At 43.6% G+C, this 11,847-nt stretch overlaps 1 protein-coding gene across 1 annotated transcript in view; it reads right to left on the bottom strand.

Moving 5' to 3' along the window:
* Positions 1-1,986: 1,986 nt before the first annotated feature.
* Positions 1,987-11,847, bottom strand: part of LOC127835164 (26S proteasome non-ATPase regulatory subunit 1-like) — a 30,303-nt gene continuing 20,442 nt past the window's right edge. The window contains exons 7-8 of the mRNA XM_052361473.1: positions 10,250-10,376; positions 1,987-2,655 (exon numbers count right to left, since the gene is read on the bottom strand). Of these exons, the coding sequence (XP_052217433.1) occupies positions 2,582-2,655; positions 10,250-10,376 (201 nt within the window). The 3' untranslated portion in view covers positions 1,987-2,581. The remainder of the gene's footprint in view (positions 2,656-10,249; positions 10,377-11,847) is intronic.

Raw genomic sequence — 11,847 nt, 5'->3', positions numbered from 1 at the left:
GATCTAAGCACAGGTAAGCCTCTTCACTCATCTATGCACAGGTAAGCCTCTTCACTGATCTAAGCACAGGTAAGCCTCTTCACTGATCTAAGCACAGGTAAAGCTCTTCACTCATCTAAGCACAGGTAAGCCTCTTCACTGATCTAAGCACAGGCAAGTCTCTTCACTGATCTATGCACAGGCAAGCCTCTTCACTGATCTAAGCACAGGTAAGCCTCTTCACTGATCTTAGCACAGGTAAGCCTCTTCACTGATCTAAGCACAGGTAAGCCTTTTCACTGATCTAAGCACAGGTAAGCCTCTTCACTCATCTATGCACAGGTAAGTCTCTTCACTGATCTAAGCACAGGTAAGCCTCTTCACTGATCTAAGCACAGGTAAAGCTCTTCACTCATCTAAGCACAGGTAAGCCTCTTCACTGATCTAAGCACAGGCAAGTCTCTTCACTCATCTATGCACAGGCAAGCCTCTTCACTCATCTAAGCACAGGTAAGCCTCTTCACTGATCTTAGCACAGGTAAGCCTCTTCACTGATCTAAGCACAGGTAAGCCTTTTCACTGATCTAAGCACAGGTAAGCCTCTTCACTCATCTATGCACAGGTAAGTCTCTTCACTGATCTAAGCACAGGCTAGCCTCTTCACTGATCTAAGCACAGGTAAAGCTCTTCACTCATCTAAGCACAGGTAAGCCTCTTCACTGATCTAAGCACAGGCAAGTCTCTTCACTCATCTATGCACAGGCAAGCCTCTTCACTGATCTAAGCACAGGTAAGCCTCTTCACTGATCTTAGCACAGGTAAGCCTCTTCACTGATCTAAGCACAGGTAAGCCTTTTCACTGATCTAAGCACAGGTAAGCCTCTTCACTCATCTATGCACAGGTAAGTCTCTTCACTGATCTAAGCACAGGCTAGCCTCTTCACTGATCTAAGCACAGGTAAGCCTCTTCACTGATCTAAGCACAGGCAAGCCTCTTCACTCATCTATGCACAGGTAAGCCTCTTCACTCATCTATGCACAGGTAAGTCTCTTCACTTATCTAAGCACAGGCAAGCCTCTTCACTGATCTAAGCACAGGCAAGCCTCTTCACTGATCTAAGCACAGGTAAGCCTCTTCACTGATCCAAGCACAGGTAAGCCTCTTCACTGATCTAAGCATAAGTAATCCTCCTAACTGATGCAAGCTTATGACTCTTGACTTATCAAAATTTGAGCCTCTTGACTGATCTAATTATGGGAAAGCCAAATAAAGCTTAGTTTTTGGCAACACTACTTCCTAAGGTTGACCACATTCAGTATTGCTTACAAAGAACCATTTATTTATATACTAGTCATATTGCAAACAGTACCCTAACAAGAGCTGTCACCATAGGATGACTTATGCCCCCTATAAAAGCTTGGTAGAAGTTATGAGCTTTTTTCAAACCTAAATGCAGATTTCGAAACCTAAACACGGACCGCAAGTTCAAGGTCACAGGGGTCAAAATTTGTGTGCGTATGGAAAGGCCTTGTCCATATACACATGCATGCAAAATATGAAATTGCTATCTGAAGCAACATAGAAGTTATGCGCATTTTTCGAAATCTAAACGCAAAGTGTGACGGAAAGACGGACGGACAGTCACTAAATGCCCTCCTTCGGGGCATAAAAATGTCTTAGAATATCAAAATAAATCAAAAAGCCACATAAACTAGAGAGCGGACACCATGCTTAATCCTTGAAATGCACTAAGTGACCCCCTGACCTAGTTTTTCACCCGGCATGACCCATATTCGAACTTGACCTAGATATTGTCTTGATACAACTTCTGACCAAGTTTGGTAAAGATCAGATGAAAACTATTTGAATAAGAGAGCGCACACGAAGTTTGACAGACAGACAGACAGTGCAAAAACTACATACTCCCTTTTCTTTGAAAGGGGGCACAAAAAACTGAAAGGAACTGGTTACTTGTTCTAAATACATGTACAAGAACTCATGACAAATTGATGTTTGTACTTGTTTATTCCTTTCTTTTAAAATATTTGAACATTCATTATTATTTTTATCTTAAAAGGATATTTTTTGTCATAAATTGTAGAGCAGAGCTTATACATCTTGAAAAGTCAAGAAAAGCTAAGAAATATACATATATCATTGATGTTATGACAATATTCATTAATCAACACAAAAATTGTTTTTAGTTAATGTTATGTTCTTTTCTAATGTATATTTATATATCATTTTGTTTACTAATGTTTAAAAACTATAAATAGAAACACAAAACAACATGCTACTAAGTTAACAAAACATGTCTATAGAAAATATTTGAACACACAAGTCACTAATTTCATTTCATGTTTCATTATGATGTTACAAAGTGACAAAACCAACAACATTCAGAGCTGGTCTCTACGCATTTAAGTCTCTATATAACAACAGGGTCTATGAAGGTTTAGTTTCATTATGCTCTTATAAAGTTTCAATAACAAAAACATTCAAAGCTTTTAAGTTTCTACAGTGAACAGGTTCTATGAAGGTTGGACTGACAGACGTTGACACACTGTAAAGGTCCTGTGACCCACAGGGGGTGTGGCCAGTTTAGTCCTCAGTCCACTCAAAGGGCTCCGGGGGTTCAGGCTCCTCCTCCTCATCCTCTATCTTGGGGCCACCAGCTGAAATGTGGGTAAGGTAAAGGCATGAGCCCAAAACAAATTTTTCTAGTAAAATGCATTTTAATTAGTAATTACTTACCTGATATCATATGCTTACTTATTCCGATAGGATCGTAATTTATCCGGAATTTTTCGCCCGAGGAATCCCACACTTTTAAGAAACCCGTCAGGTAGGTCAGAGCGGTCACATAGTGCCGTGTAGCCGCACAACCAAAACGGGACATTACCCAGAATCCACTCTTATTCCAATAAAAAATATAAAATATTAGACGAAGAGCGGGGTGGGAGGTGGGACTTACCGATATCAGGTAAGTAATTACTAATTAAAATGAATTTTACTAGAAAAATTTGTTTTAATAGCTTAATTACGTTACCTGATATCATATGCTGAATTTGCAGCTGAGGCGGGAAGGTTCGCGAAAATCTCCCCATCACAGCGGAACCCATATCTCGGGTTCTCAGCAAATCCTCGTTATTACGGTATTAACTTAATTCACGGATAAGCGTAATATACCTATGCCGTAGAAGATACTACCGTTTGTGCAACCACAAGGGGGCCCAACAAATACAAGTTGTCCTGTTGGCACTCCAGAGAACGAAGATAAACAGATGAAAAAGAAGTCTGATTCCTCCAGAAAGCAGCTTGAAGCACGTCAGAGAGTGGGGTATGATTAATATATTCCCACGAAGCCGACATTGCTCGTAATTCATGCGGTCTAATCTTAAAAAGAGACGAATCCCTTGAAGAAACAGAAGAGTAAGCCCTTTTTATAGTCGAGGCTACCCAACGGGAAATAGAAGCCGCAGACACATCGCCCCCCCCTTTTAAGGGAATGAAGAGTCTCTTGCGAGAACCTCGAATAGACTTAACTCTACTAAGATAGAACTTCAAAGACCTGACAGGGCAGAGGAGTCTATCTTCATCTTCATTACCACAAGTTCTAGAAAGACTTGGGAGCTTGAAAGGTTTAGAAGCCATTGAGGGGAGTTGATTTTTAGCAAGGAATCCTGGCTGACACAACAAGGTGACAGAGCCATCGGAGGAATCAAAACGAAGATGGCTTTCTTCGATAGAAAGAGCATGAATTTCACTTCTATGTTTGGATGAAGCCATGGTAAGAAGGAAAACGGTCTTCCAGGTTAGGAACTGTAAAGAAGCCTGATTAAGGGGTTCATAGGGAGCTTTAATAAGCGATCCAAGAACACAAGCCAAATCCCATTTGGGGGTAAGAGAACGAGACACAGGACGTTTAAGTTCCATGGCTCAGATCAGTTCCGAAATGGCTGGGTCAGCACAGACTTGTGATGACTTAGGAAAAGCCAAGGTATGCGAAAGCACAGATCTGTATCCTTTGATGGAGCTAAGAGAAAGTTTCTTATAATTAAAGATATAGATTAGAAAATCCGCTATGCGTCTAGCAGAGGGATTGAGGGGATCAATTTTCCCTCGAACACACCAATTAGAGAAGAGTTTCCAGCGAGCATCATAGACTGCTCTGGTGGACTTTCTCCTTGCAGAGGCAACGAGCGTTGAAGCCCTGACAGAAAAGAGTTTCTTCTGAAGGGATTGCCTGATAACGGCCAGATGTGTAAGTGGAACATGTCTGGATCCATGTGAAGTCTGCCTCTCTGAGATAGGAGATCTGACCTGTGCGGAAGTTCCCTGGGAAATTCGCACAGGAGACCGAGAAGGTCGTTGAACCAGGATCTCCTGGGCCACCAAGGGGCTATCAGGAAGATCCGGCAAGAATTCACCCTGATTTTCCCTAAGATTTGGGGAATTAGAATGGGTGGGGGATAAGCGTAAGCGTCCAGTTGATCCCAATCGAACGAAAGCGCGTCTACCGCCCACGCTGCTGGTTCGTACACTGGACTCACATACAGAGGAAGTCTGTGGTTGTCTCTGGTCGCAAACAGGTCGACCAGTGGATAACCGAATGTGAGGAATATCTGATTGACCACTTCCTGATGAAGTGTCCACTCCGATGGAAGTAACTGGTGTTTGCGAGACAAACCGTCCACCAGGGCGTTGAGACGACCTGGTATGTGTTTAGACAAGAGAGAGACGTTTAGGCTCTTGCAAAGAACAAGTAATTTCATTGTTTCCAGATACAGGGAGTGAGAGTGTGTCCCGCCCTGTTTCTGGATGTAAGCCACGACTGATGTGTTGTCTGTCGATACCATCACACAGGAGTCCCGAAGATGTGATTGGAATTAAGAAACAGCTAGAAAGACTGCTCGCATTTCGAGATTGTTTATGTGCAGGAGAGACTCCTGAGGAGACCACAATCCTGATAATATCAGGCTGCGGGGTTCCAGGTGAGCGCCCCAACCTTCCATGCTCGCATCCGTTATGAGATGTAAAGACGGTTGCGGGGGAAGAAGCGGTACTCCTGCCAACAGGGTCTCCTCGTCTAGCCACCATAGAAGGTGGGGGACTAAGGACGGAAGGATGGGAATCTGTGTTAGCAGATTGTCTGGAGACCATTTCCATCGAGCTGAGAGATAGTGCTGAAGAGGACGTAGGAAGAGACGTCCCAACTGCACGAAGTCTGCTACAGAGCTCAGGATACCGTTGAGTGAGAGGAAATCTTGAGCTGTGATATGAGATTGGGACAGCACCCATCTGACCTTCAAAAGGAGGTCTGATATACGTTGCGGTGAGACCCTGACCCGATTGATGTGGGTCAGAAAATTCATTCCCACGAATATGAAATCCTGAGAGGGAATGAGGTCTGACTTGGCTACATTGAGAAGGAGTCCTAAAGAGAGGAGCTCCTTCCAAGAGAACTCTAGGTGAAGCAGAAGCAGTTGACGATCCAGCTGGTGTAAGAGCCAATCGTCGAAATACTGAAGCAGTTGAACCCCGTTTAATCGGAGGTGTGCGCTCACTGCGGCCATGAGTTTGGTGAAAACTCGTGGAGCCGTGGCCAATCCAAAGGGCATCGCCCGAAACTGGTAGACCTGGCCTCGAAAGGAGAAGCGCAGGTACTTCCGGTAGTTGGGATGGATAGGAACATGGAAGTATGCATCTTCCAGGTCCAAGGAAACCCCCCATTGCATGGGTTTGATGGAGCGTCGAATGAAGGCAGGAGTCTCCATCTTGAAAGTAGGTTTGACTAGAAACGTGTTGAACACTTTAAAGTCTATGACTGGTCTCCAGGAGCCGCTTTTCTTTTAAACAAGGAAAAGGCGACTGTAAAATCCTGGAGAACAAGGGTCGTGAACCCTTTCTACTGCCTGTTTTTCCAGGAGTCCGAGAATGGAGTCTGGAAGTTGTGGATGCGGAGATACCAGATCTATTGGGACACGAGAGAGTGGGGGCCTTTTTTCGAATTGAAAAGTGAGGCCTTGTGTGACAAGAGAATGAACCAACGCGTCCGAAGTTATTTGGAGCCATCGATTTGCGAAGTGCATAAGTCTGGCCCCGACTGGTACCTCCGGCATCAGAGGTTGTGGCGGTAGAAAGGGGTATGACCTAGGGCTAACCTGAAGGAGGTCCACCCTTGCCGGAAGAAGGATTAAATGACTTCTTGTCCGCATTGGGTTTGCCCTTACTCCAATTTTGTTTTACAGAAGGCTTCTGATAGGAAGTTGTTCTGTTCTGAAAAGGAGGCCTATTTGTGGGCTGACGTGGAGCAGACGGACGCTTAGTAGGGAAACTGTCCCTTTTAGCGTTCTTGGCCGGTGGGGCTCCTGGGGGCTTAGAAGCAGGGCGCTTAAAAACCACAGGGCGCTGGCCAGAGTTGCTCCTAGCTAAGGAGGCATGTATCTGATCTTCACGATCAGCAGTAAGTGCCGACTGTATCCTCCCTCCAAAAAGAGAATCTGCTGTTAGTGGAGCAGTTGGAAGGGAGTTTAGGCCTGTTTCCAAAAGGAAATTATTGGGCAAGGAAGAGAGGATGAGGTCTCTCCGAAGCCTTAACATCTCAGACATAGACAACGCAGCATTGTGAGATAAACACTGCGTAGTACGTGAAAGATGTATCAACAAGGCCCGGAGCTCCTCTGGGATTGAATCAGAGAGCTCCCAAACCAAGTCTACAGGGTTTTTTCTCCACTTTTTGGGAAGATAGCCCATGGCTTTGGAATTGGGAATTTTATCGGCATTTTCATTAGATTGGGAAAATAAATTCATTAGCCTTTTTTTCACACGAAATGTCCACTGATTAGGGAAATACTAAATTTGATATAACTCTTTATAATCATTCAAATTAAAAGAACAAAATCATATAATACTTTGTTAGATGTAATTGAATTAAATATGAGATAAAATATGCATAAGACACTTCTTTCTAAAAAAAAATTGTTTTTTTTTTTGGAAATTGGGAATTTTTTGCCACATTTTGGGAAAAAAGTATACTTTTTGGGATTGGGAACATAGCCGAATTTTGGCTATAAAATCAGGCCAAAAAAACCCCTGGTCTAAGGCTGTGGCTGCCATGAGATCTAGCTGGTTAGCCAGACCTATGGAACGGCGTTCTCTCAGCTCCCAATTTTCCAACAGGGAAAGAGGGACTTATGTATGGGTAGATGATGAAGGCATTGTAAGTAACAGCTTACTAATGTCAGCATCAGGAACCGGAAGTTTGAAAAGGTCCAAACCGGTAGCAGGGTCGGGTACCGGGGCCTTATAACTTTTCCCGCCGTCCATCTGTTCAGGCTCCGTGAGCTCCTTAGGGGCTTTCCATGGAGATGGCGAAGGCTTATTGGCTGGTTCAAGTGACTGGAAAACAGCCATTGTGGAAGAGCCAATAGGAAGGCGTAGATCCACTCGGGAAGTAGCCTTACTTATCCTGCCGGGCTCTCGTCTGCGTGCTACCTGTTCTGTAACGGTAACCGCAGATCCTGTGAGAGACAAGGAAGGGCGGGGGCAGAAGTCCTCATCTAAGGTATTGAACATAAGTTCCTATACCTGATTGATGGAGGCCAAATAATAAAGTTCGGCCTCATTAGACTCCGAGCCCGCCTCAATCGAACCATCTGCTGGAGCATTGGATTGATTGAAACCGGTGGATATAGGAGAAGGAATATTAGATTCATTCGCTTCTATCATGAGAGAATCGTTTTCCGGCACCATCAAAGATATAGCTGGTGAGTTAGGTCTCTCAGAGATCAAGTCAGCAGACTCACTTTGAATACCAGAGGTCTCTGGTAAAGGATCAGTCGAAAAAGGGACAAAGATTCCCGGCGACTGTTGGATCCACAAAGTATTGGGATTTGATGGTGTAGCGGCAGCCCGGGGTATACTTCTATGCAATGTGGAAGAGACACGTGGGGCTGAAAACGCAGCCGAAGTGGTTAGATTAACCCCTGTACCTTGAGCCTGATATGTATGCAAACTAGTGTTTGAATACAAATTATGCTCAGTGGTTGTAGGAACGGCTGAAGTGTGTGTTGAGGCCAAAATAGAGGCCGACACACGTGGAAGGGTGTCAATAGATTCCTCAGAGAAGGATCGACTAGGGGACCTAAGAGTCCGAGAGCGCCTAATAGAGGAAGGTCTATGTCCCTTATCCCTGCGATGCCGAGACACTGTTCGGCGGCGCTGGGAATGATGTTTCCTGATCGAACGTCTCCCCGAGCGCTGGCGTGATCGCTCTTTATGAGGCAATCTACGTCGAGAAACACTCGGTGAGCGTGAACGACGTCCCCTCCGATAATGATGAGGGCTATTTGAAGTAGACGATGAGTCATACGACCACGAGCCCGAGGTGGAGGAGTAGCCGGAAACATCAGACACTACACGTTTACGTCTGTGACTCACAGTAGAAACGCGGCTGCGTCTACCTTTGTGGAGTACTGACAAGGTAGTGTCAACATCTACGGTGACCGGAACAGTCTGTGGCACAGACCGGTACCCGGTGACCGGATCGGTCATTACATGACCGGTGACTGGACCGGTCAATGACCGTTGACCGGACCGGTCAATGACCGGACCGGTCAATGACCGGTGACCGGACCGGTCACAGCATGACCGGTGACCGGACCGGTCAGTGACCGGTGACCAGTTGACCGGTCATAGCATGAACGGTGACCGGACTGGTCAATGTTGACCGGTGACCGGTGAAGTCTCCGGACCGGTCAACTGGTCATTCCCTATGAACGGACCGGGCAAATTTTGTCCGGTGTCGTCACAGGGTAGGGACCAATGCCTGGCAGCTACTGGTGGCATATGGTCAAGATTGTGTGGTGAAAAGTCCCGACACACGGAACTTTTCCTATGTTGATCTGATGCCGAGTCATTCAACTGGTCATTTCCGATGAACGGACCGGGCAAATGTTGTCTGGTTTAGTCACGGGGTAGGGACCGATGCCTGGCAGCTACTGGTGGTATATGGTCAAGATCGTGTGGTGAAAAGTCCCGACACACGGAACTTTCCCTACTTTGATCTGAACTATTCTTGTTGTGTCCACGACTCTTGAAGGGTCGATGCTTGATGGCCCAGGTATCTGCAGACCAATGCTCACAGAAAGGGCAGCAGTTATCCTGGGTACATCCTGCACACGACAGGCAGCTACCATGGTTGTCCCATGCTGCCCTTATGTGTCCACATGAGCCACGTGTTTGAGGCATTCTTTGCCTTGAACAAACAAACAAATACACAAAACGATACAGAAATACACGGATATATATTCGGAGAATGTTTTAACGCAATACAAAAACTTCTCTATTCTGTTAAATAGAAGAATCCAGCGAAACAGAAGCAACAATTAAGTTAATAACAAAATGTCGGCCTTTGTATATCGCCATCCGGAATAAGAGTGGATTCTGGGTAATGTCCCGTTTTGGTTGTGCGGCTACACTGCACTATGTGACCGCTCTGACCTACCTGACGGGTTTCTGAAAAGTGTGGGATTCCTCGGACGAAAAATTCCGGATAAATTACGATCCTATCGGAATAAGTAAGCATATGATATCAGGTAACGTAATTAAGCTATTAAAATGTTCTCCAGGTTAGCTTGTGCACTCCACACAGGCTAATCAGGAATGACTCTTTCCGCTTATACAGATTGCCCTTGCATCTTGGGGCAACTAGCTGCAAGGGTAAAGGTATAAAGGTATAGGAATTATGCAGATGTGAGCCTCATTCTTGGAAAACTTGGCATAATGTTGTATTTTTTCGTTGAATGATGTCTCTTCTTTTCATAAATCCAGTGTTGCTGGAAAGAGTCATCCATGATTAGCCTGTGGGGACCACACAGGCTTACCTGGGACTACATTTTGCGCACATGCATTTAGTCCAGTTTTCAAAAACCAGGCTCATGCAGTTGTTGATTGGCTGTCAAGTTAGCACAGTGGTTGGTACACACGCTTCTAACTTAGGCATATACTTTATTTTATCATTTTCTCAGTAAAGGGAGACAATGACTGCTTGCATCCATCTTGAGGCCACCAGCTGCAATTTGAATGGTTGTGCTCATAATTTGATGTGCAGTTAAATTATGCAGTCATTCCTTTTTTAAACTATTATATTTGTATTATAGCAATGATTCTACTAGAATGCTTATCTAACATTACCATAAACAAACTAAAAACCTTTCTTGACGTTAGCCTTAAAGTACAAATATAACGCCACATTAATCTACCCACCAGCCACAGGTTCCACAATCTCCTCTTTCTCCCCCTGCTTAATGTCCCCCAAGACGATGATACCTCCATTGGAGATGTCTTTGAGGGGCTGGTAGCGACTTCCCTCAGTCATTGACAGGACTTTCAGCTGTAATAATCAGTGCAAAGATGTACACAGCATGTATTCACAAGCTACAAGCTTGTTAGTAATATAACACTTCTTATGTTATTTTATTTGCATGTGCAATAAAACCCTTTCGGAAAGAGTGTTAATACAAAAAGACAGTATTTTTTGCATTTCACCAATTTATTGTTAATTTTCAATTAAAGTGGTATTTAACAAATTTCTGCATGAGCTGCCTCCGTACAAACTAAAAGAGATTTACACCTCAATCCTAACTCATGTTTTTGAGCTTTTTGTGCACAAGTAGATTTGTCCTGCCCGTCACAAATGCCATCTTTAGTTAGGTCTCTATGCAAGATTCTTGATCAAGTGTCATTAAAATTGATAAAAAGAAACATAAGTAGGCTATGGTGGCCTTAATCGCTCACCTGACTTCAAGGCACATCAATTTGCAATGACTTTAGCTGATGACCTAGATGTTGAACACATCTGACCCAAATTTAAACATGGCCTATATATTGTCAAGATATTGTGACCATGTTTAATCATGATTGAGATGGTACGTGGCATCTAGATATTTCAGAAGGTTTATCTAAGATTTGACATAGTGACCAAGTTTTTGGATGCACATGACCCAGATTAAAACTCAGTCTAGTCATGATAGACATTCTGACCAAGTATTATTAAGCTTGAGCCATAAGTGCGGCCTCTTGAGTGGAACCAAGGTCTGTCAAACATTTAACCTCATGACCTAGTTTTTGGATGCATGCTACCCAGATTAAATCCTAGAATAGAAACTGTCGAGATAAAAAATCATCCTATCTTTCATTAAGATACTGTTACGTGACCAAGACTGATCTAAATATGTTCAAGATAAACATTTATACCATGTTTCATTACGATTATTATCCTTCTTTATAAAGTACCAGAAAACGGCACTTTCCCAATAAGGAACAAGAGGCCCATGAGTGCCTGAATCGCTCTACTGGCTGGAATAAATAGGGTTCAAGCCGTTGATAGAATGAACAAGAGATGAGTTTGTCAGAAACACAATGCCCCCTACTGCGCCGCTTTGAAATAAAATTTATATTTATCATTTGGCAGGTATAGAAATCATCTCCCTTTAAAGCTTATTACCTTCCCTTGGATTTTGTTCAATCCAACTGTGGGGGGGGGGGGTCTGTAGACAGTAAAAAATGACCAAGTCAGACATCACTGACAACCAAGGCCTTTGGTTTATCAAAGAGATCATTGCCAGAGTTCATCATGTATCTTTGGACATTAGTCCATGTAATGAACCCTACCATTCACAAATTAGTACAGGAAAGAAATGATAATTATATCATTTAAAAAAAACACTTTCACTAATCAATCATTTAAGTTATAAATAATCAAAACTTAAATTCTTGGTAAGGAAATATATAATCTGAGATTTATAATTATATAAATTACTTCCCTTGAAAATAATTGTCTCTAACAAATCACTATTTTTAGT

Source organism: Dreissena polymorpha, chromosome 6, assembly GCF_020536995.1.
Source record: "Dreissena polymorpha isolate Duluth1 chromosome 6, UMN_Dpol_1.0, whole genome shotgun sequence".
Classification (NCBI taxonomy): domain Eukaryota; kingdom Metazoa; phylum Mollusca; class Bivalvia; order Myida; family Dreissenidae; genus Dreissena; species Dreissena polymorpha.
The sequence above is the reverse complement of the archived record's forward strand: the minus strand, read 5'-3'. Positions and strand labels throughout refer to the sequence as shown.